The 25,166-nt window shown below is 39.9% G+C and overlaps 2 protein-coding genes across 5 annotated transcripts; both read left to right on the top strand.

Moving 5' to 3' along the window:
- The first annotated feature begins 951 nt into the window (after positions 1-951).
- On the top strand, positions 952-20,374 carry hoxd3a (homeobox D3a). 4 transcript variants are annotated; one of them, XM_040028064.1, is made up of 4 exons: positions 952-1,222; positions 16,367-16,426; positions 17,921-18,470; positions 18,647-20,374. In XM_040028064.1, exons 3-4 carry the CDS (start codon positions 18,023-18,025, stop codon positions 19,396-19,398), a joined length of 1,200 nt encoding a protein of 399 aa, XP_039883998.1. In that variant the 5' UTR covers positions 952-1,222; positions 16,367-16,426; positions 17,921-18,022; the 3' UTR covers positions 19,399-20,374. The 4 variants fall into 4 exon arrangements, with proteins under 4 accessions (XP_039883998.1, XP_039883997.1, XP_039883999.1 ...); XM_040028063.1 differs by lacking the exon at positions 952-1,222 and adding an exon at positions 2,663-4,227; XM_040028065.1 differs by lacking the exon at positions 952-1,222 and adding an exon at positions 11,881-12,508.
- On the top strand, positions 6,881-10,413 carry hoxd4a (homeobox D4a). Its single transcript, XM_040028067.1, has 2 exons — positions 6,881-8,307; positions 8,705-10,413. Exons 1-2 carry the CDS (start codon positions 7,899-7,901, stop codon positions 9,001-9,003), a joined length of 708 nt encoding a protein of 235 aa, XP_039884001.1. The 5' UTR covers positions 6,881-7,898; the 3' UTR covers positions 9,004-10,413.
- Positions 20,375-25,166: the final 4,792 nt, after the last annotated feature.

Below are 25,166 nucleotides of genomic sequence, written 5' to 3'. Positions count from 1 at the left end.
AACGAGAGTGAAATACATGAAATTCCTCTTTGGTGCAGTCGTAGACACATGTGCAGAGACTGCATGCAGTTGCAGTATTTAGGTCTTTAAGTGTCGAGTTTCAATTACACGAAAAAACTTTCACACCATAGTGTATCTCTGTCTCTAATAATAAACAACAGCTGGCCTGTAAGAGCGTGGAAAAAAGCCGCTGATATGCAATATCATTTGGAAACACAAAAGTCCCGCATCCGTTGAAAATCTGTCCTCCAGGACAATGACTGAACATCCACGGGAAAAGGCCGGCGACAAAGCATTAGACTTTTAACGAGGGAAAAAAGGTGTAAATTATACTTGCTGGTTTTATTGTGTGGCGTTTTCCTAGCATCTGCTGCACAGGCCGTGAACTCACAGATGAGAAATAAAATAAAATAAAGGCACAAAGTTGTTCTGTATTTTATACAAGAAATATTTGGTTTCTCAAAAGATTTTGTTTCGTAAAATCTCCAGTTTCTGCAAAACGTTAAACATCAACGTGATCTATGGCAGATTATGCATTTTAACACTGTGATATCCAAACCTCGGATCAGTTTGATTTTGCCAAATATTTAATAATAATAATAAAAGATTAATCTCATATACTTAATCAGACTCGTTTCTTAGTTGTTCTGTACACTTTGCATGAAGTTTTAGATTTTTGAGTGATTCAAACGACGACAGAAAAAAAAACGGGGAAAAGCTCTTGCTTGGGGGACCTGGTGGGGCTTCTGCTATTATGCGCCAAGATGGGGAGAATTGCTGCAGTCCAAATTCCTTTTTGTGAGGGGACAATTTACAACTTGGTAATAGACCTTTTTATGTGCCTCCATCGCCTGTCATTGGATGCCACTGGTCATGTGCGAGAGGCAAACGTCTTCATGGCCCTTTTCCTGATTTCCCTGGCGATTTCCCCCCACTGCATTCTGTATCACGTTGTCTATGGTGTTAAACCGATACACTACGGTCTGCTCTCTTAAAAATCGCCTGCCATTCGTTTCATAATTGTCTGATCAGCGCATATTTTCCCGGCGCTGCGTCGTTTGTTTAATTAATTATTTTTTCTTTTACTGGATGACAAGAGAAGCGTTTCAACTTTATCCACATCCCACCTTCTTCATTCACAGAGCTGTGCTGGCTCTTTCACGCAAAATGCACTGCCTGAGCAAACTTCAAAGAGCAAGCATGGAGTACCTCACCGCCATAGGTAAGATTTCTTGTGCGATAATGGCGTTTATTAGTTGGGCATGTGTGAGAGCATGTAAAGTTTGACAGCTTCCTGTTTCATTGGTCATGTAAATGAGCTGCAAGGTAATGGCACTCAGGTAATTTGGTGAAGTCACATGTTGCTGGGTGTGTTGGGATTAATTGTTTTTGTTTTTAGACATGTTCAATAACAGAAGTCTGGCCATTATATTATAATGATTAACAAACGTCCGTTTAGCCGGCAAGTTGCCTTTTATAATGCAACAACCACAGAGAAATATTTAAGAAGATATCATATGGGTTTCAAGTCGTTTCATCATGTTTATTGATGCCTTTTTAAAGCCTTAAATGCACAAAAAGAAGTTGTTTCTGAGGTCACAGATGGTGATGTGTGAGCTGTGTTTTTGATGCAGAAAGTTTTTTTTCCACTGTGCACTGCAAAAGAGCTTTGTCTTTAACCGGTCATTCCTTATTTTGCTTTCAGCGTTAAGTTATTGGTTGTAGACAGATCCCAATTCCATCAGCCTCTACGAATAATTGTAGCTATATTATCCCTCATCTCTCAACCTGCTAGAAAATCTGTATTGGCGTATTCAGGCCACCATATTCCATCACACTGTTTCGCTTTATATGCTAATAAATGAGGGATTATACTCGAGACAAAGTTCAGTTAATTTGCTTTATGGAACGTATACAAAGCCTGGCAGCAAAAGTTCAGTTTTCCTACTTGTTTTCAGCTGCCTGGAGATGAGGCCAACTGAACAAAGACAGTATTTCACTGTTGCCTGACAGGCAGCTGCGAAAGTATTTACAGCCTTACTGCAATGCGGCAAAATGGACCCTGAAAGACAGGCACAAGCAGAAGCCTGAGAGAATTACATAGGACTCAGTCATGATCTTTTACATTTTGACAGTGCAAAAAAAAAAAGATCACACGTTTTAAGCGTTTTTTGTAATGCACGTAATTATTTAGTATATGTGTGACCGCAGGCCCTGCACTGATATTTTTATTAGTTTCCATAAATGGATTTCCTCCCTTCACTCCTACTCAGCTCCTCTCAGACATCCAGACTGTCTAGACCCTTTAGCAACAGACTTATATAATCATATAATATATTTTGTGAGATTTCTTTTTTTAATTTTTTTTTTTGCTCAAGCCAAGCCATGTGAACCTAAATGTGCTGTCATTTGCCTTCTATTTAATAGTTTTAATTGTTTTTTTGTTTCCACTTAGATAAATGATGCTTTCATTAACAATGTTAAGTATGAATCATCACCACAACATCAGCATTTTCAATTTCAACATCTACTCTGCAGTTTATTACTAAAGATATTCCCATTATAGTCTTTTTAAAATGTTCACTCTACAAATAGAGGAAAATATTTAGATATAAATATGCTATGGTAATTATTCTGAATTCATATAATGTGTTTAAAGAGCTTGACTAAACCCAGTTTTGAATTAGCTTGCATTAGGCTACTTGCTTTGGAGGGAATCATTTAGAAGAGTAATTGAGCAAATTTTGAAATCAGTTGTCTGCATACCAACAGTAAATCTCCTCTCCCCTCATTCAAAACTTCATCAACAGTTTGATGAAGCACAGGATTGGGTGAAATAACTGGTTTGTGTATGTTTTATATATTTATTTATTTTTTGTATTTATTACAGTGGAACTGTGGAGAGGCCTTTATCATGCCAGCAGAAGGCGCTGTTGCCCAACAGTCAGATTCTCTGGTCCCATTTAGCAATCCTTTTACTAGCATGCTCTTTGGTGCTGTAAGTAGATGAGGCGGGAATCACGTGATCCAGTTCTTTTTCTTTCTAAAAGTTGTTTTGGTGCCAGAAAAGTCACCCATGTTGCACGCATGGGCACTAGATACGTTAAAGGCTGCTATCAAATGAGATCAGCCATTAAGATTATACAATGGTGCATTTTGTGCTGGTTTGGATATCCTCCAAATATTCATGTCTGTCATCTTTCCCCAGCAAACAGTCATTCAATAATCGTAAACTGTGTCCTCGTGATAAACAGGATGATTCAATTAAAACGACTTTATTTACAAGTTCAAAACAGTTCGAGGAAACATGAAAACTAAAAGCAGGGGTTATGTGTAGGCAGAATTTGAATCTGCAAGGAAGGAAAAGCTTTTATGAAGACATACAGTTAAGAAAATTCAAAGCCTCTGATCTGCTGCCCTCACATTTATTATACCTGCCGCACTGTGGCAGCCACCCAAACCTCAACATGGTCTGCTCTCTCCGGTTAGGTCAGAGCAGGGGGAGGAGGAGGAGCAAAAGGCATTGCACTCTGGGATTGGCCCGGAAGAATGAATGACATCAGTCCTATTGTGACAGGTTCACTGGACAGAAAAAAAAATGTATTCGGCCACCAATCAGTGACGCGTAGTGGTTCATTTGTTAACACTTTAGAGGTCAAAAGGCGTCAGATTTCAGGAGATTTAAATAATGAAATTCTCGATTTCAGTAGTTTTGATTCCATCACACCTCAATATTAAAATGATTAAAATTAATATTTAAGATGACCAGGATACTTTGGTGTTTGTTCATGGAAGTTTAAAGCTCGCACATATTTTTCTCCCCAGTTTTCACGGAGGGAATAAAACATGCTATTCTGTCACGGCTCGCTCTTGTACCACTTTCTGTTGTGACTGTTACAAAATCCCTTCCGCTTCCCTGCTTCCTCATTTCCACGACTTTTCCTCAGTGCACATCAGTGCAATCGCTATTATTGAGTAAGTGCAACTTTCAGGGTTATTTATGGGCCTGCGCCCTGTTGTGAATGGCTGTGAGGAAACACGTGATGCCATTAAACTTTGTTTTATGGCCTGGGACTTGACAAGCCAAAATATAATTCTCATTGTGTATTAGTAAGACAGTCCAGATGGAATAGAGCCTCAATTGACATGGAACTCTACCGGACTGACTTTTCCCCTTCAGCATGGATGCGTTTGTTGGACTGCGTGTCATCTGTTGCGGTTTCCGCGGTAAGCTGCGTTTTATCATTATGCTCGTGGTATGGGCGTGTGATGTCACATGCGTAATGCTCAGGCTAAACTGTTTCCTGCCTGTAAAACTGCAGTGCATGCTCGGTAACTTTTAGACAGTGTGCTCTTCTGATGAAGTTGTGTTCAAGTTTAGTACTTGTTTGATTTGTTTTGAAAAGCTTTTATGGATCTAACCTTCACTCTTTTTTTAAAAAAGTGTTATTGGTCTGATTTGCTCCACACCATATTCTTCTCCTTCCTCTTTTGGTTCTGCTTCTTTGTTTGGTCTTTTTAAAGCTGTTTGATGATCTTGTGCAGTTAACTTGAGATTTTAATCAAAGGAATTTTATTTTAAATTGCATTAATTTCCTGCTGTGTCCAACTGTTAAGCTGCACATTTCTTCACCCACAATTCGTTTGCTAGATAACGTCATCTTCTCTTTGGGTTTCAATCACACAGAAATGTTGTTGTTTTTTTTTAAACAGCACTGATTTCGCAAGAAAATCAGTTTTAAGTCTTTACATGATGTGGATTTTCTTTTTTCTTAATTCACCCCAGGCCTGGCGCGTTTCTAACTGCAGGCCTTTAAATTATTAATTTTGTCACCCTTTGTTAGAAATCTAGTCTTGCAATGGTTGCATGTTTGATCCAAGCTTCAAATGGAATTTAGCCTTTATTTTGTATTACTGTCAGACAAAAAAAATCCCTTTATTACGTTGTGTGAAAAATAAGCAGGCCTGGTGTTTTCTGCAGCTTTCAAATCCACAGCTGATGGTTTACAAAATCGAAAACAAATATCTGTGAATGTAATGAAGAAATAGTCGAGCTGGAGACTAGTTGGCCATTGGTTTAACACGAGCTGCCAGGAAACGCTGACTTTATCATTCTTTTGTTGGGGAACTCGGCTTTGACCCGTCACAAGGACCGGCAGGGTCAGGTGAAAGGCAGGTCAGGCTGTCTAATAAATACTGAAACGTGAAGTGCAAGGACGATTTATAATAAATGAGTAAATAAATAAATTATCATTTAATTGAGGCCATAACGAATATTTTGAGTTTTTGTTGGTATTTTAGCGGAAATTTTCCATATGTACACATGCATACTACACGCAGGCCTACATATTCGTTAAAGGAGCTCCAGCACAAAGCGTCACACTGATTTTACATTTTACTGTTTTATGTTTGATTCTTATTTATTAAAGGCCTCTTTTACCAGGTTGGTGCAAGCCAATAATATTCCCTATTATATTACACTAAACCGTTTACATCACCTGTCAAATAATTAGCCACGAATTTGTTTCTTTATCCGTTTAATTTTTCTTATTAAAGAAGAAAACGTGGTCTGTGTGTGAGGCACAGTTGCTTTTTAAGCCCTTTCAGAGCTGAGATGCAATTATTGTGTCACATTTTGGACAAGAAGGAAACATGTCATAAATTCAAATTACTGTCTCGTTGCTTAAATACTGACTCAAAATTTTTAGAGTTTGCTATATTTTCTCGCCATCAGCGTTATTTTTCTCCATATAGACGCACTGATGTGAAATTAGCTCACTCGCATGGTGATTTAGCGCCCTTGAAAAAAAAAGTGTATTATTTTTGCTAGTCCCTCTCAGTTTCTCTCAGTTTTGGCCAATCTGTCTTGATCACGCCCAGCTTTAACTAATTTAATTTGTAGAGGAAGCTCGGTGTAGGGCTTGAGGTGGTCTCCATGGCAGTTAGTTAAGGTCTGACGACTTGGTAAACTTTTGCACCCTTTGAGCTGTCAGCAGCAGTAAAAATAATTGAACTTTTTGATAAGTTTGTAAATGATTTGAGTTGACCTCGATGGCCTCCAGCCCGTAGCATCTTTTGGACAGCGGAGGTAGGAAACCCCTGTATAACCTGGCAAGTGCTCAGGGGTTTATACCGTTGCTCGATTGCTTGACGGAGGCTTAACTTTAAATCTGAGCTGACAGTTTTAACAAGTTTAAGGTCATTTATGGATTTATGGTGTTTGAAGAAGTGTATTGTCTTGCTGTGAACTTGGGCTGTAGCCTGATGAAGAGAAGAAGATCTTCTGCGTTGAAAGCTGGGCTGACCTCAGTTGGTAGCTGTTTTTTCATTTACTTTACGCTTGTCATTTTCTTACGATTGACAGGAGCACCCAGGGCAGAGGTAGCCTGTAGCCTAATATTTTTGCTTTTCCTTTTCTTTATGTCTTTCTTCTTCTTCTTTTTTGGAAGCCTTGTCAGCCAGCAACTGACAAGGCTTCGAGGGTTTCGTGTGTCCTATTGACGAGATTTCCTTCAAATAAGCAACAAAAAAGACCACGAAAAAAGCCTACTTTATACTGTAGGAAAGGGGAATAAATTAAAAAGGAAATGTCGTGGCTAAAACAAAGGAAATAGGGCACTCCGGAGTGATTATAGCTTATAAAAGTATGTGTTTATCCCTGGGTTTTTAATTCTTGCCTCTTATTTTCTTATGTAACCTCAGCTTCTTTGATGGTTTTGGTTTATTCTGATTGTGAGCCACTTTGTTAATTTTATTAGTCTAGAGTGCTGCACAAAGAAAACGTGATGTGGTTTAGGGGGTAAAATTAGGCAGCATCGCTTCCCGTCGTCTATATATACCCTGTAGAACCGAATTTGTGTGATGAAACCAGATTCACAGATTCGATTCTAGGGGAGTATATGGTCGATGAAAAAACTTCGATTTATTGACTTTACTGCCATCGTTATCAGGCATTTGAAGCCTAATGTGCTTCCAGTTGTTACATTAACAGTGTTGGTTTATGAGTGAGAGTAAATCTGACAACACCACATTCCTCATAAGAGGTCGTGCTGTAACTCTGTAGGCTTAAAGGAAATCTAATATGAAATGTTGCACGTGGAAATAAACATTGGAAGGTGTCTCTATTCCTGTTTGGCTCGCTGTGCTTTGCATGAAATACCAAATGAATTTACTAAATGAAACCAAGCCACAGACACTCCAGCTGTAGCTCTTTTTTCTCTCTTGTGGGCAGTTTCTGTCTCTACATTATTGATTCCCAGAGACTGCTGCTGCTGTCCAATAGGCTCCTGAGACAGATTTTTTTTTTCAAAGGGATGGGAGCAGATGAAGTGATGAGATTCGTGTAACTTTTGGATGACCCCTTCTTGACAAAGACAGTGTCCATCAATTGTCCTCACTCATTATTCGCTGTCTTTATGCCAAGGGGCTTTTTGTATCTTTTGTTGGTTTCTCTGTTGAACACCATGCTTTTAAGTTAGACTTTAGAATCCAGGAATCAGCTTTGATGAAACATCACCATGCACAGAAGACAATCCCCATTTTTAATATTCTGTTTTCTTTTTAATACGTTTCGTAAGTTCAATATTGTGCATATTTTCCCCCAATTTTCTATTTATTTATTTTGAAATCATCATTTTCTGTCTTCCAAACACGTACGCAGATGTTTCAAGATAATATTTGCGTTTTTTCCATCAGGTTCTAATTTCTGTGTATCTTAACTCAGATAAAAATGCATTTAGTTGTATGTTTACCCGTGTTTGGACCCGCATCACCTCCATTGGCCGATCTGGTCACATGGTTCGCTAACTTTATTCAGTTGACACCAAGTAGGAGGGCTTTATGGAGGGAGGAAAAAAGACAACTCGAGAAAAATTAGTATTTTCTACCTTCAGAAATTAATGGCCATGAGTTCGTATATGGTGAACTCTAAGTATGTGGATCCCAAATTTCCTCCCTGCGAGGAATATTCACAGAATAACTATATACCTGAGCAGGGCTCCGACTACTACAGTCCATCGCAGGACACAGACTTTCAGCATCCAGGGATCTACCCACGGTCAAACTACACGGAGCAACCCTTCAGCTGCAACACTGTGCAGGACTCCACAGTGCAACCACGGGGTCATGGGCACGAGAGAGCCAGCCACCCGAGCCATTTTAGCGCACAGACTGAGCAGGGGACTCCGGTCCAAGTGGCCGGACCCCGGACTTGTGGACAGCAGCAAAACACAAAGAGCCAAAATGGGATACAAGCCAAGCAGCCAGCAGTAGTTTACCCCTGGATGAAGAAAGTTCACGTAACTACTGGTAAGATTTCCTCTTCTTCTTCCTCTACTGAGGGCTATAATCCAGAAATCAGTCAGTATACTATTTATAGGAGTCTTTGAAAGGCCTCGCCAATTACACAAGTCATAAATTTTTATAGCTCAGGAAATAGGCCGCTAGGTGAGCGCCTAAAAGCTCCTCAAACACACAGACTAGCCGGTGGAAATTGGGATGAAATCTAGAGCAAATCTGGTTAAATTTAACTAAAATAATCCACTGTTTCCTGATGACAGTTCCGTTTAAATTTCCTTAAAGTATGAACTTTGACAGAGAAACTAATTTTCTTGTCCTGCACATGTTCTACCTGCATGCTGCATCGACCACATTTAGTGACTTTTGTTTGTTTCGTTTTGTTTTTCTTTTGTGTTCTTTCTCCCAGTGAACCCGGATTACACGGGATCTGAACCCAAGCGGTCCAGAACAGCTTACACCCGGCAGCAGGTTCTGGAGCTAGAAAAGGAGTTTCATTTTAACAGGTATCTGACCAGGCGGCGGCGGATTGAGATTGCCCACACTCTTTGTCTCTCCGAAAGGCAGATTAAAATCTGGTTTCAAAACAGACGGATGAAATGGAAGAAAGATCACAAACTACCCAACACCAAGGGGAGATCTGCACCAGTCTCCAACCATCTGCAGAGCATTCAGAAGGATAACCTGACTGATATCACAGCATTATAAGAAAGGGAAGTGGTCCTGTCCTTAGAGATTAACTGTATATAAAAAAGACAAAAGTTACATCTGACTTTTGCATGGACTGATGTCGTTTCTAGCCATTTTGTTTTTAATTTAACAAACATGACCCTCCAGCATTGTTGCCTCGAGTCTGAGTGAGAAAATCAATCGGTCTTTAAAACCGAGAGGTTTGCAAGCTGAGCCTCTTCTGTGTTCAAATTTCCTCAAAGAGACAGAAAAAACGTCGAAATAAACTTTTCCTTCCCTCTTTTTCCGACGTTGCCCCCTCTGAGGAGACATTTATCAAGCAGCCTCGGCCGATTCAGTGGATTTAAACAAAGTGTCTCTGCTCTTCTCACGTGGATTCAGCTGATTTAAACAATGAAATATCTTTGCTTAAAAACAAAACAGTGAGATCATTTCAAATTACACGCACATACACAAAAGTTATTACAGCTTTCAGCACAGAAATTATTTTAGCCAACTGAAAAATTCACATTAAACGCACAATATATATATATATATATAAATGTATACTTGAAGGAAATATTATTTGCATATAGAGCACGCCAAACACTCCTCAGCCTTTTTCAGAAATCCCCGCTGAATCTTTTGTGACTTGTATGTTTTAACTTATTTTGTACAAAAAAAGCTTTGAAATTTTAAAATTGTTATTTCCCAAACACAAGACATTCCTGTGTGCATACTATTCAGAGTGCCCTTATAAATCTTTCCTGACATCTTTGTAAACAGTGTACATTTTCAGAGGCTCACTTGTGCCATTTAAAACTCTCCTATGAAAGATCATTTGTTCTTGCATGGCATCAAATTGATACTAGATGTTTCCAATCGGAAATAATCAAATCCTGGAGATTTAGCAGTATTTTATTTTTTATTTTTCAGACGATTTCTGCGTCATTATTTATTTGTTTAAAAACGTGTACATTTTTTCGTATAGCACACAATTTAATTAAAAGTATTCGTTAAACCTTTATTATTCCGAAATATGTTTGAACTCTTGTGCGTTATTAGCATGGCCTTATGCAAAGTTTTAGTCTTAGTTAACATGGGAATCTTCTATTTTTTTTTTTTTTTTTCATTCACAACCAAGCTATCCATGGGGCTCTTTCAGGTCATGTTTCAAGACAGATATTTCTCGTTTTATACCGTCTTTGTCCTCGGACAAAAAGCCAAGAAGCTCTCCCAGTATGTGGAGGTCTCCTTTCTGAAGTCTTCTTGACGAGAGAGTTGAAAAGGTATTTCAACCGAAGGTCGACAAAGCAGCAGTGGCAGGTTCATCCAGGGGACACATTTCAGCCGCAAGGACTGACCCCAGCACCCCTGACCCGCCGGACAGGCAGCATTTCTCTCCCAGGCGCTGTTCGCTTTGCTTTGGAGGACTGTTCCACCCTCAAAAAAAAAAAAGAAAAAGAAAAAAGGCTAAAGCTGATTCAAAGTAAGAGCCGCTGAATTCCTCGTTTTACACGTGTTTAAACAGTATTTATACCAGGCGAAGCCCCCGAAAAGGTTCTGATTTGTGCGTTTGTCTCCTCATGTCTATATGCAATCTTTTCGTTTTTATTTTTGTACATGCTTTTTACCTTGTACGGTGCATTGAGATGTGAGAAGTATATTGAATAAAAAAAATAAAGATTTCTACTGATTATGCATTTAAGTATTTGGGAGACTGTGTGTGTTCTGGGATGTTTATTTCCTGCACTCAAGATAGATTTTGATTCAGAAGAAATACATATATTTTTTCGACCCCGGGGTTATTTATTATTTCCCCGATAGCTTGAAATTTTAGAGTAACTTTTCTTTGTTTGCGTTATTTGGTGCCATTTGGTTTACACTAGACGCAAAGGACAGCTTTGCTCCAAGTGTTTTTTCACCTAAGGGTTACAAGCGTGTGGAACCATATGGAACTAAAGGCCGCTTTTACAAAACATCTACAAATGGACCAAATGGCCAGTGGATACACAAATGCAGCCTGTTGTCTTGGCAGGTCCTAAATTTAAGCACACGAATGTATTTTTATTATTTAGAAAATAAAATAAAATAGAAGAGTTTTTTTTTTACTTTGCCGTTTCATTTTACTCATGAGTTCGTAACAAAGCGAGAGCAAGCACTGCGCAAAAACCTCCCCTTAGGAAAAAAAAAACTCTTAGTGGGGATTATTTAATTTATTTATTATTATTTTTGTGCCATAAAAACCACATTCAATGCGTAAAAGTTATTTAGACGGTTCTTTACGGTGCAGTGGAAGCACAAATTATCTCTAGTGGCCTCATAAGACTCAAATTGACAGGGAAAACTTGTTAAGAGGAGTTGGTCCTTCTCCAAGACTAATTCACGCCACATTTGTTAGAGCTGTATTAGAACGAAGGAACAAACACCCAATAGCACAGTATAGTACTTTAGGGTATTAAAGCATACCTATATTCTGCTTATGGTTAATATTAACCCCCAACCCCCCCATGATCCACAAGCTGAGACTTTATTGAGGATCAGTCGCAGCAATACCGACCTTCGACCCCTTCACGTTACAGGATCAGCTCGGATACAAACAAAGTGACCATATGTATGCATTTGTAAAGGCAACCTGCACCCAAACACTTTTCATCCCCAGTGACCACGGGCTGATGCCCACTGAGCACGTGCGTGCACCGCGCATAAACGTTTGTGTATACATAAAATGTAAGTTTGTCACACGGATGTGGAGAGAAGCAGAGACAAAGTGATGCTACCAATCCACCATCCTGCCAAAAATGATCTCCATATAGATGCTGAGGAGAAGATGAGAGAGAGAGAGAGAGAGAGAGAGAGAGAGAGAGAGGGGGGGGAGGGGGGGGGGACTGGGGAGAAGCGACTAGAAGGGGGGTGAGGGGGGAGAACCTACCTAAAATACATTACAAGCTCTAACTTAACCAAAGGTTGCTTTTTTATTATTATTATTTTTAGCTACTTAATATAAAACCTGGGTGTTTTGAGCGTCTGATATATAATGCATGAATTGAACTAATGCCAATATCATAGTTTCCTTGGCAGTTATCAGGTCAGAGCAGCCTACTACAACGTGCAGTGTGTAGCCACACTGACCTACATGTCTGAACAGCAATAAATGGGAGCCAAAGGCAGTGCCATTTTCAATGACACTGCACCCAGTGCAGGAATACAACGTCGTTGCTCTCCATCCGGCCATATTTGATTTCCAGCTGTTTTCGCAAGAAGCCTCTCCGAGCCAGACAACCCCCCTAAGATATATTAAAGTGCGCTGTCTGCATTCAGAGATATAATCCAGAGACTATACCACTCCGCTCTCTATTCTCGACCACGTGATTGTCTAAATAATTAATGCAGCACGTCCCCCTAGAAACACGGCGTCGTCATTAATCGCAAGGACTCTATCAGACTTGAAAACTGAAGAGATCCCCCAAGAAAATAATATCCGATTCCCGGCGCAACTGTAGTCCCGCACTTTAGCAACACATCTGAACCGATGGATGCTTGGGTAGGTAAATATTTCAACATTTTTCATGTTGCCCCAGCTGGTAAATGACGATATCAAATGTCGTGATATTTGATAAATTGCTCCCTTTGATGTGTGCGCTCTGAGCGCAATTGTATAGGCTGTGGCTAGTCGCTGTACGCATGCCTTCTTCTTTTTTAAAAATAAATAAATAAATTAAATATATTAGCAGTAGCATAATTTTTCAGTTTTGCGGTTTGCAAATGTCTTGAAATGGACTGATGGGACTAATGTGAAAAAAGTAAATGGCAGTGACAAGTAGGATTTATGGATACTCGCTTTGAATAACTGCTCTTTCGGACACATGCAGCTTAGTCTGCTCCCTCTTTTGGGCCCATAGACTCCTTATTCAGAGTCTAATTCGGATTTTTGCTAATTTAATGTGAAGTTGTTTTTGTTTCTTTTAATCTGAAGTAAATTGAATATGTTTAAAGAAAGCATTAAAATTAACTTGTCTTGTTTGCGAAGCAGAAATCGCGATTTTTGGTGTTGTATTTTTAACCATAAGACAAATTCCTAGTTATTTATCTCTCCCTTTCGCTTTAGAGCACAATCATGTTCTATTGTTTTTATTGTTAGTGGGGGGATGATCTAATTTTGATTTCTTAGAAGTCCTAGAAGTTCGGCCAGGCTGACAGTTCTGCCTCCTTGTAAATCATTCTCAGTTATCCCTGAAAGGGTGCGAGGCTGTTGGGGGCCGGGCGAAAACTGTAAATCTTTCACTTTTATTACCCTCTGAACATATGCTGAGACGCTACCAGTCCGGCATCCCTTCTTCTTCTTCTTCTCTAGCAAAGATTACACACCGCTGAACCAACCAGGTCCGAGAACCGTCTCTGTGGTTCGAAATCTTAGAGTCTGGCCTTTCGGTATATTTTCTCTGGTATTAAAGCGTGCCATTATTTGGCATAGTGTGGGGTTAGTACCGAAAACAATGCAAGAAGACACTGGCTCCGTGCCTCTTTGTGCTTCAGCTGTGTGGGAAGACAGACACAACAAACACGAGATGATAATGTGGTTTATTTGAATACAATCCGTTCCCAGTTGCAAGAAAAAACACACACGTCATTTATTTCATAAATCATTTTTTAAAATGCACTCCCACATCATTGCGCAGTTGTTTGTAAATTACACAGAACCGCGTTTTAAAACGTTTCAATATTATGCAAAATGTGGTGAGTGAGGCCCTCTTTATTCGTTTTATTGCGAAATCCCCGCTAGTTTCTATCTTTTGGGGGAGTGAGGCAAAGAAAAAGAAATCTTCATAAATGTTGGAAATTTCAAATCTTCTGTGACATAAAATGCACAGATCATTTTTTGCGCACATGCATTGCACTTCAGTGCCTTTGTGGGGGGGAGGTTAAAGATGTCTAAATTTGCGCGTTGAGCACCCAAACAAACGCATATCTGCTTGGGTTTAAAGGCTGAAGTGCAGGCGAGCTGCAAAGCTCGCAGCTCATGGGGAGATAAAAAGAAATAGGCAGAGGAACATTTTCACATTCACACAGTTCAGATGAGGAAATAAACGCCACCCTTTATCAAAATGGATTGGTGAGGTAAGGCTTACTTGAAGAAGGGAACAATCACGTGAACAAATATGCTTGTACCTTAAGGCAGCGCCTTTATTTGTCATCATAAAGCTTCCGAAACACCCCAAAATCCCAATGTTAGCTGCAAATCTTTACAGGCCTCTCCGTTTTTGAATTCCTGTATATTTCACTGGATGATTGATTGCCAGTGATTTTTTTCAGGAATAAGGATACCTTGTTCGCTTTTTATTGGTAGTTGAATGCGAGTCCTTCCATTCTTTCGGGAATACTGTCTCCACTGGTATATGGAAATGTCTGAAAAACAGCAAGATCAGGTTTAGGACAGCATTGTCTACAGACAAAGGGTGAAGGATTTATTCTTGAGACAACGTGGAAAGGAACTGAGACTGAGAGGGAACTGCTTTATGATGAATTGATTCACAGGTAAGAAATTGCATGGCAGAAAGCAACCTTTAACCACGGGTTAATATAATCCAAGGAAATATATATGATTCATTCCATTCATGGAGGCGATGCTCGTTAACGTCGCTCTCACCGGCAAACGCGCGGGTATGGAGCCCAAAGCTATCTCTTCAAAAGCAGATTCATATTATTACCATTATTATAGTTTTTTTTCCTCGAGAAATTGCGTTCAAATATTATCGACAGATCGAGCCTAAGCTACCCCGCGCTTTTCAGCTGATTTCACGTTTATGAAAACCTGCTCGGAGGAAAAAGTGGGAGAGGAACTTTTCTTTTTGACTCTTGGATCGTAAATCACATTAATTTGTTGTCTTATCCTCACTCGCTGGCGTTTGCCGTTGATTTATGTGGGTTCAATAGTATGGCTTTGTTAACCTGCAACGTTATATTATAGGTGAATTTATAGTGGATGCTTTAAGGGATAGGAGGTCTGAATAGTGAACAAGGACAATGCAAATGCGTTTATTTTTTTAATGTTTGGATACCTTAATGGCTAATTTGTTCCATGCAAATATATTTTCTCTCTCTTTGGATTGATGAGCAGCAGGTCTAAGAACAGAAGGCAATAAACTCAAATTTGAGATAATTTCCACCCATTTTCGTTCAGTTTGCTGTTTTACTTTGGATAAAGATTTAATGTTTGTGCACTGCAGCTTTTGTATTATAGGCCTGAGCTGCTCATAATTACGCGCAGTCTCCTGGATTTAAAAAAAAAAAAAAAAAAAAAAAGCTAAACTAAAAATACAGACATTTTGCTACAAAATGGGAATTTGTAAGCACTATACAATTTTCTGCAAAAACAAAAACCAAAACGCAATTTGTGTTTTCTTTTCGTTTTCGTTGTTTCAAAATAGCAGCGAATACATTGTGTAAAATTATAAACTTAGCTTAAAAAATAATATATATATATATTTCCAGTTATACAAAACTTCCCTCTTATTAATATATTTTCAAAGGTTAAGCTGAAGAAACGACTAAGTGAGATAATAACACTCCAGATTGAGTCCGACCCATTGTGTGGACCAAACTTACCGTAACAACGCGTAGGCGAAAAACACAGCCGCGTGAAAAGGGAACCATGTCTGCTACTAGTAGCTCAGTGTGCTCAAAAGCACTCGAGGTGCAGACTATCGACCGGCTTTTTAGAAAATCCTCATGAAAAAACCCTACAGTTGAATCGTGATACTATGAAGCTAAATTCCTCGGATAGATGCAATGAAACAGGAGCTGTTTGTTTCGTTTTTTTTACACTCACTGCAAATATAATTATCTGGAAGATTTCTGGGTTTGAAGTTCTGGTTTCCTTGCCGTCGGTCGAGCATCTTGTCCTGTTTCTCTTAGCGCTGAAAAGCTGCTGTGAATTTAGTCGAGACTTGGCTCTGCTTTAAGGCAAACTGTTCGTTGTTCATTAAACTATGACTTACTGCTGAATGACCCTAAGGTCACCTAAAACGCTTATGAGTGCTAGATATCTGGCCTGACTCTTTTGTACTAAAAGTGCACATGTCAGACTTTTCACTCTCAAGAAAATGAAAGCAAAAGAAGAAGGAAAAAAGTAAAAAAAAAAAAAAAAGTGAAATAAAAATAGACATACAATAAAAAAAGGTGGAAAATATGGAACTAAAGCCTCAGTTCTATTAAGCTACTATATTTTTAAATTAATTATCTAGAACTGTTTAGTTTAGCTTGAGTTTACACATAAATCTAAATTAAAAAATGCTACAACTAAAAATGTAACACTCATTTTTAACACAACATGCATCGAAAATAACGCAGGGCTCAGACTAATAACAATACATTTATTTGTGTTATTATTTTGGTCTTTTAGGTCGAGATGGAAGCAGTGGTGAATGCTTGAGGGGTATAAAACAGATCTGCGCAGATTTCGGTGAGTAACGTTTTTTTAATGAAGGGAGAGGACAACACAGCCAACTGCTAACAAGGTGAAAGGGTGATTTGTTATTAGGCTACATATTTACGCTCACAGTGTTTCACAGGAGGCTTAAATCAAGAAAACAGACATGAAGGATGGTCTTAACCTGTACGTGTAATTATTTACGCAGGCCAGAGTCCAATTTCAGTAAGTCCCATTTCCTTTTTTAGCAGCGTTGCCGGAATTAAACAGTGAGAGCACACACAATAAGAAAATTAAAAAGAAAAAAAAAAAGTAGAGTTTTTCAAGACCTCGCCAGTATCCCCGTGCCTTATTCAAAGCAGCAAAACAGCTCCGTGCTTTCCACCTCTGTGTTTAGCTGGAGACTCGCACTAAGCCAGAATGGAGGCATCATTTATAAACCGAGCCTCTTCATGGGAGAAGTCGCCGACTATGAAATTCTTTCCCTTGCCTTCCTCCTACGCTTAGTTTTACACTTCTGAGGGGCTGTGAGTCTTGAGGAGTGTTTTGCTTTTCATTCCCCTCTCTCAGGCCGTTTACAACCATAACATTTGCGGTCATAAATTTTGCCGCGGTCCAAACTGACAGGTGCAATTGTTATGCACGGCGCAGGCTGCACCTCGTAAAGCCACCAACATACAGTACAGGAGGGCCCCTTTGATATTTTTGTTTCGGCTTACTTTAAATGTTGTCATGCTTTTTATCATATTGGTAAAATAATGAGAATATTAATAATAATTTTTTGGTTTTCAAAAATATCCTCCAAAAGTTTTAAAAAAAATTTTTTTCAAGATAATTAGACATAAATCTTTAAGAAGAAAACCGACTAAGCAGCCAAATTATAATGTTTGAGATGTGCGTAAAGGCTGGTGAAATGTCATATTTAACCCAGCCCAACCCAACCCATCTTTCTCTCTCTCTCTCACTCTCACTCTATCCCTCCCTTTCTCTCTCTCCCTCTCTCTCTGTCTCTCTCTCTCTCTCTCTCTCTCTTTCTAACCCTCTCACGCGGCTACATTTTTATATGAACAGTGCGGGAGTTCAGTGTTGTGCTTCTTGCGCTCTTCAACATGCGATCCTAATGCCTGTGCGCGCGTGAACAATGAATGCATTAGGGGCTTTGTCAGGCCTTGTGATTACTGAAAAGGGTATTGTGTGTACGTGTGTGTCAAATGCTGATGCAGCTTATTTGCAAGGGACTCCTAAAGCCTCCCAGAGGGTCATTTTAGTCCAAGTTAAACTTTAACTGTTTTGTGCCAAGAAACGAGTCGAACGAGCTGGAGATGAAACATTGTCATAGACAGTTTGAAGACATTTGGTGCTTTTCTAATTTAATTGCTCTAGTTGTTTAATTAGAAAGCACCAAATGATCTATACAGTAGCTTCAGTCTGGGCCAAGCAAGCTGTGCCTTTTGGTTTAATGTGGATTTCAAACGCTGCATCTCACACATTCTGTGGCGTTACAGTGAGAGATGTTTCTTTTTATAGGTCACAGAGTGGAGCAGCGGTGGGAAACACCAATCACGTAAATAAACAACACTCATGCAACTGGATAAAGCTTCACTGGCTTACTGGCTTTGAATCCACAAAATGCAGAAAGCAACATACTACGACAACTCTGGACTTTTTGGAGGCTACACCTACCCCAAACCAGACTCTTACAACTATGGGCCCGCACACCAGTCCTATCCTACTTCAAACATAGACAGCGACTACCAGGGCTCAGTTTGTCCCATTCAGACAGCTGCAGTCCGGCCACCAGCCCTAAAAGACAGTGACCTGAACGGAGACTGCATGCGACAAAGCAGCAGTCAAAATAACAACAACAACCAAGCGACTAGTATTTCAGAGCAGCAGGCTCCTCCACTGTCTGCATCTTCCCCTAGCTCCAACAGCTCTGCATCTCAGAAGAAGAAATCCCCATCCAGCAGTGCTTCCAGCAGCGCCACACCAGCCCTCACCAAGCAGATATTCCCCTGGATGAAGGAGACCCGACAGAACTCAAAGCAGAAGAACTCAAACAACTGTGCCACCGCAGGTAGTGATCATGATGGTGACGTGTATGTGTAGTGTCTGTGTATGTTGTGTGAGCGTGTAGAGGTGTGTTTGGGTAGGGAGGGATCAGGGTGGGGGGGTCTTGATGTGCATGGAATTTATAAATTATTCCTCACATTGTTCAAAAGACCCTAAGATGATTCTGTGATTCCTTCACAGGTGGTGAAGTGAGTGATGAGAAAAGCCCACCGGGACCAGCGTCCAAACGGGTCAGAACTGCTTACACCAGCGCGCAACTTGTGGAGCTGGAGAAGGAGTTTCACTTTAACCGCTATCTTTGTCGTCCTCGGAGGGTGGAAATGGCAAATCTGTTGAATCTCACCGAGCGCCAAATAAAGATCTGGTTTCAAAACAGGAGGATGAAATACAAAAAGGACCAGAAGTCTAAAGGGCTGGCGCACTCCCCCCTGGGACATTCCCCGGATAGAAGCCCGCCGCTGAGTGGCCCAAATCACATTGGATACTCTGGCCAGCTCCAAAATGTGAACAGCCTCAGCTATGACGCACCCTCACCCCCGTCCTTTGCCAAACCCCAGCAAAATATGTACGGCTTGGCCGCGTACACGGCACCCTTGGGTGGCTGCATCCCACAACAGAAGAGATACCCGGGCTCCGAGTACGAACACCACGGCATGCAGAGCAACGGCAGCTTTGCCAACGCCAATTTGCAAAGCAGCCCCGTTTACGTGGGTGGGAATTTTGTTGATTCCATGCCAGCCTCGGGCCCCATGTTCAACCTCGGCCATCTTCCCCACCCCTCATCCACCAGTGTGGACTACAGCTGTGCCGCACAGATCCCAGGAAACCACCACCATGGACCCTGTGATCCCCATCCCACATACACAGACCTCACCTCTCACCAAGCGTCTCAGGGAAGGATTCAGGAAGCGCCTAAACTGACGCATTTGTAATATGTGGTTTCGCGTGCGTGCGTGTGCGTGCGCGTGTATGTTTGCGTGTGTGTGTGTGTGCCAAGATTATGTTGCGCTCTTTTTTTATTACCTCACTAGTCTAATAACTACACTCCAAGCGAGTCGTGTGTATTATTACAGTATTATTGATATTACTATTAATGCTATTGTGTAATTATTTTCTAAATAATACAGCTTTGTCCATTTCTCTTGAATATTTGGGGATGCGGAGAAGCAGATAGCCCGGTTGTCAGTAGTTCTTTTTTTTGTTCTTGTTTTTTCTCAAGTGCAATGCGCAATTGTTTTTTTTTTCTTTTTGACTGAGTATTTCATGCCATTACTTGAAGGTAAGTCTTGTAGATCACAAAAATAGAAGCGCATCCTTAGCGAGAAGGATTTTTAGGGAAGTTTTTCGTCTGTTTGTTAGGCTCTCATTTCCCCCCGCGCACACCCCAATTTATTTATTGTTTTGTATTTTTCTTTTGATTTGCATAATCTTTTGTACTAGCATATAGCCTATTTATTATTTAATTACTTTTGTATTGCACATTATTTATCGTTTATATGCGAGTATTTATACGTGTGGAGTTTGTTGTAAGATTGGACAGATCAGTGCACTTGGAAGTGTGGGCAAAACAGGGTTTGGAAAATGCTATGACTCGCAATGTGTTGTTGGTATATAAAAAAGAGCATTTCTAATTGTAAATCTGGGACAAATGGGACATTTTATAGTGTATAAACATCACTATATGTCCATGGTTATTCTTGTGTCAAATCTTAAGCAAAACGTAGACTATCGAAGTATCAAATATTATACACACCAGCATGTCATTTTGTGTAGTCCATTGCTATTTTTTATTTGTCTTCCATCGTTATTCCATTCAGTTGGATATCCATAAATTTATGAAACCCTAATGATATTGAAATGTTATATTTTATTGTGTTCAACATTTTGTAAATAAAGTGCTTAAACTTCGTTTTTTATTGCATTTTGTTGATTTTCTTTTCTTTTCCCCCTTCTTTCTTTTTCAACAAACCCTGCAGCAGGAACTCTGGTTACCCTGCAGCTTCTCATTATTTTTAATTTCTCATTCAGCTTCTGCTGTTGCTGCCAGTGAATCTGTCAGGTAACTGTGCCGAGGAGGCGTATTGACCCACAGCTTTACTGTACAGCCTAAACGGGGAGAGACAATCAATAATTAGACACCAGGATATCTAAAACTCATCAGACGGCTCTATGCTTCCAATGCAAAGTGCATTTCAGCGGAATAAAAGGCTCTGGAGGTTATTGATGTTTTATTGGTATGAGGGAAGTGAGTCTACGGGCTTATTGCATCTTCCACATGTCACTTATCTTTTTTTTTTTTTTTTTTTTTTTTAGAGACGGCCACATGATTAGCCTCCTGCTTGCTGAGACAAGAAAATAAGCTCAATTTTCCAGCAAAGACCAAAGCCTAATCACTGACTACTGTCTAATTGATTGGTGCACAGCGAGACTGAGCATATATATATATATATATATATATATATATATATATATATATATATATATATATATATATATGGCCATTTGTTTTCATGGTCGGTGTAAGACAAAGCAGACTGGTGACAAAACAGAAAAATACACGGCGATTCCTTGACACAGGACAAGATGCAGAGGGGTGTGTGACTAAGAGAGAGAGGGAGAAAGAGAGAGAGCAGTTCATCCTTTATTGCTCCTGGAGAGCCATTTCAAAGCTCATTAATCAAAAACTCGTCGCTTTCAGACTCCTCGCTGATCCCTCCTCCTCGTGAACAAAGCATTTGCATTCCAAATCCAAGTAACACATTTCTAACCGAACAGGCCAATCTTTAATGGTGGTGGTGGGGGAGCTGGGGAGAAGAAGAAAAAAGGAAGATGGGGGGGGGGGCTGTGGCAGTTGGAATCTGTGTTCACATTTTCCAAGATGATATATCCCTGGATTTAAGAGCGCATGAAGGAAAATGAAACTCTTGTCACAGAAATCATCAGTGGCTTTAATTCACTGTGGCTCTAATTCAGAGTGAGCCCCCACCCCAGAAGTTTCACAAACATCAGCCGCTGAACTGAGCGTGATTCACGGTTATATTAACGGCGGCGTTTGTACGTTCAGTCCGTGCTGTGCCACAAACAAATCCATCTTGCATTTTGTCTCTGAGCTACTGCAACACAAATCATCAGTATTCCGTGGATGGCGGCCATTTTAACCCTGGGTGGGTTCCCCCCCACCGCCACCGCCACCTCCCTCTTTCTGCACCTCACATGTAATTTATGGAGCTTAAAATAGTTCTCATAAAAAAAAACAACTTTAGCACCGAAGACGGTAATATTAATTGTTTTCCTGGGATTTTCGGGCAATTTTAAGTTCCAATGAAAATACAATTTTATTATTTACATGCAAGTAAGTGAAATAATGATCATATAAATAAATATTTAAATTAAAAACAAAAACACAGCTGAATAAGTAGAGGACCGTTCCCCCACTGTTTTGGCTAACTTGTGAGGCTAAGTGGAAATCTGCATCCTCCAGCTTGGAAATAATGCAAGTTAAAATCTAATTTACGAGGCAACAAATGGAGCAAATTGTGTTTTAGATTTTATCCACGTCATAATGCCCCTGACTTTGAAAATTAACCACGGGTGTAGCTGAGATCAAATTCAGCACTGTGGCATACAAAAAAAAGAAGAAAAAAGCAAGTTACACCTCAGCTGGAAATAGCAGCGGCACAGTTCCGTTGCCTGCGGCTGCCGAGTAAAAAAAATAAAAAAATAAAAAAAGACATTCTAACCCTACAAAGAAGAAAAAACGATGGTTAGAAAACTGTGCAGAGAGGTGGTGTTTTACAGAATCCTGGGTTTGAATTTTGTCCATGCAAACTGAGGAAAAGGTGAGGTTGGGGAGAAATATCATTACAGTGATTGTCAATTAAGCACATGCAACTGGTTATGGTGAAACTACACATGCACTTTATCCTGTATAGACTGTGTATTAAATACATTTTTAAATGATGGCTTAAAAAGAGAAGTAGTACATTTAATTAAACAAGAAAGCATTTGTTGGAGCAGGCTGTGCAGCGCATTTTGCGCTCCTGATTGGACACAAAGCCGACAGGCCACGCCTTCTCAGTGGAGAGTAATATTTACATATGGCGAAGTAGTGTTACTGTTTTAATGAGAACAAGAGCTTCTAACAGCATTTAAACTCATCTGTATTCAGGACATCCTGCAAAAACATTTTTTTGGTGAGGGGTTCATGTATGCTGTCTCTGCTGAAGATCAGGAGCTGTACAACAAGGGAGGAATCCAGCTGTTCATTCAAACTGTCTGAGGTAAACTAGAAAAGGTACCCTTTCTTTATACAGGCAGGGTCCCAAATTCATTCGTACTGAAAGACGCGAAACAATTATTTAATCAGATCTCAAAGAAAGTTACTACGTCGGCATTGGCATAACATATCGCGATGTCTCCTTTGTGTAAGTGAGCAGCGTTCATCTCCATCCCGATGTGTGTGTATGGGGAGGGGGGTCATTGTTTGTTACCCGCGCTTGTTCAAGAGAAAATAGAGAGCTGTAGTCGTGGAAAAAGCTGCAGAAGAAGCCCTTGTTTTAAGATTAGAGTTGTACTGACATCTAGTTTCTTTCAATGTCTTTATGCTTTTGTTAAAGGACTCCTTGGCTGCTCTGTTTGCACCTGATTGTGGATTACAGAGCATCGGATCAAGACTGAATTTCACAGCAAGCAGCTGAGTGACCTGGGAGATGAGTTTCAGCTTTAAAAAAAATGTGTCGTAAAGGCAGGGCTGGTACTTAGTTTGAAGCGGATTCTTGGCTGAAGAGCGTGATATTAAAAGGGGGGGATGAGGGGCAAGGTCTGTTTTGTTTGTCTTATCATTAAATCCACAAATTAAAATTAAGAAAGTGACTAAAGTGCTCTAGTTCTGATATTAGAGAATCAACTGTAAAGTATTAGGATGTCTTGCTGTAGATTTGTGACTTTACAAAATTTGAAATCAGTAAGAACAAAGCACAGCAAAGGAAATAAAAAAGCTCACGTTAATGTTGTTGTTTTTTTTTGTCTATTCACATTCTTTTTATGCTTTTTTCCTGGTGTAAGAACAAACCAGTTTAAATGTAATGTTGTAATGTTATGCCTACTTTAAGATGATGAAGCATAAGTTTCAGGTTGATTGTGCCATTATGTAACACTTAGTGTTTTCAGTTGCTCCATGGACTGTTTAATAGCATAATTTAATTCATGTCAACAAAATCCAGATCCTCCAAATAAAAGGATTAGTTTGACTTGAACGGGTGTGTTCTTTTTAATATTCATTCACTTCCTTTCTTCTCTTATCTAAACTAATCACAAAATACAGGACAGGAACAGCTCTGCAGAAATTCCCACCTCTCCAGAACCACCCTGTTGTTTCAGAGCATGTTTTATGCAATATCATATCTCATTTTTATTGTAAAACCGACAGGCAGGATTTAATTTCTTTCCTCATAGAGTCGTTCGCTAAGCCTTTGGCATCAGGCAGCAGGAAAGATGATCTTTCACACACACCCTGACCATCTGTAAACAGTGACAGAGGATGTGAATGTCAGAGGACGCCACTGCCAGAAGTCCTTCCTTCTATGGCCTCTGCTGTCATCAGGGATCCACCAAACTGTGTGTGGTTGGATGAGCAAAACAGGCAGACACTTTTTTCCCCCTTAGGAAGGTCATACAGTAAGTATGTGTTATTTTGCAACCTGTAAAGTCTGCACTTCTCCTCCTCAAAGGAAATGAACTACACAACTACTTTATTTAACTACTTTTGTTCTGCAGTTGTTTATGCCCGCGGAACAACAAATGTGAAAACATTACCAAAGAGCTAAACACAGCACTGGATACTGTCTGTTAATAAACCACTGACTGATATTTGTTCTTGGTTTGCACAGTCCAGATCTGATGCAACTAAAGTACTGACAATAGTTTTTTCATGCTGGCAGCTCCTACTCCTAAAACATGCCCGTACAGCTCACTGAAAAGGATTTCCAGTGAAGTTATGCATAGCATAACAGTAGGGCTACGGTGTGTTTCTTTCAATAAGCGCATGCAGTAGATGAAAATTGACCATAAAAAGAGTGAAAATTGATGTCACACTAAAATGAGAAGAGCTGGTACTTTAATTCATGGTTCTTGTGTTGAGCTTGTGTCCTGTTGAGTCATGAAACACATTAACCGTGAGAAACCTGCAGCCAAACGAATAACAGTAGCTGAGGAACCTCCCCACATGGATCATGCATTGTGTCACAGAAACTGATGTGCGTGGATTTATCGCAGCTCTTATGTGTTAGTGATATTGATATAATTGTAACTGTTATAAATGACTCACTCCTCCGGGTATGATTTAGAGGGCTTGGCCAAAAAGGCTCTACTCCTCCTTCCTTGTGTGAAAGATAGCTCACTGATGTGAGGAAACCTGAAGTAATTCATACATTACGCAAGCCTTTGACTGCAATGCTCTGATAGTCTATATCAAAAAGTATTAGTGCCTGTACCCTTTTCTGATGCTCTTATGGATTTCCTTCTTGGTATTTTCTGTATGAAATTATGAGTGAATAAATTGCATCTTCATTTATCTTCGAAAAAACCTTCTGTGCTGACTGTGATACTCAGCTCTCAGCACTTTACATAATTATATTAGTCTTCTGCTACACCACGAAATTGATTGCTCAAGAAAATGAACCTGGCTTATGCTATAAATTAC

This window comes from Simochromis diagramma, unplaced genomic scaffold, assembly GCF_900408965.1.
Source record: "Simochromis diagramma unplaced genomic scaffold, fSimDia1.1 OVJJ01000343.1, whole genome shotgun sequence".
NCBI classification, from domain to species: domain Eukaryota; kingdom Metazoa; phylum Chordata; class Actinopteri; order Cichliformes; family Cichlidae; genus Simochromis; species Simochromis diagramma.
This window is presented reverse-complemented; position numbering and strand designations above follow the sequence as displayed.

Bases quoted from the DNA above. Each gene is read 5' to 3' on its own strand.
- hoxd4a (XM_040028067.1), top strand. From the start codon at position 7,899: ATGGCCATGAGTTCGTATATGGTGAACTCTAAGTATGTGGATCCCAAA. The intron at 8,308-8,704 runs GTAAGATTTCCT...TCTTTCTCCCAG, and splicing joins GAAAGTTCACGTAACTACTG to TGAACCCGGATTACACGGGA.
- hoxd3a (XM_040028064.1), top strand. From the start codon at position 18,023: ATGCAGAAAGCAACATACTACGACAACTCTGGACTTTTTGGAGGCTAC. The intron at 18,471-18,646 runs GTAGTGATCATG...ATTCCTTCACAG, and splicing joins AAACAACTGTGCCACCGCAG to GTGGTGAAGTGAGTGATGAG.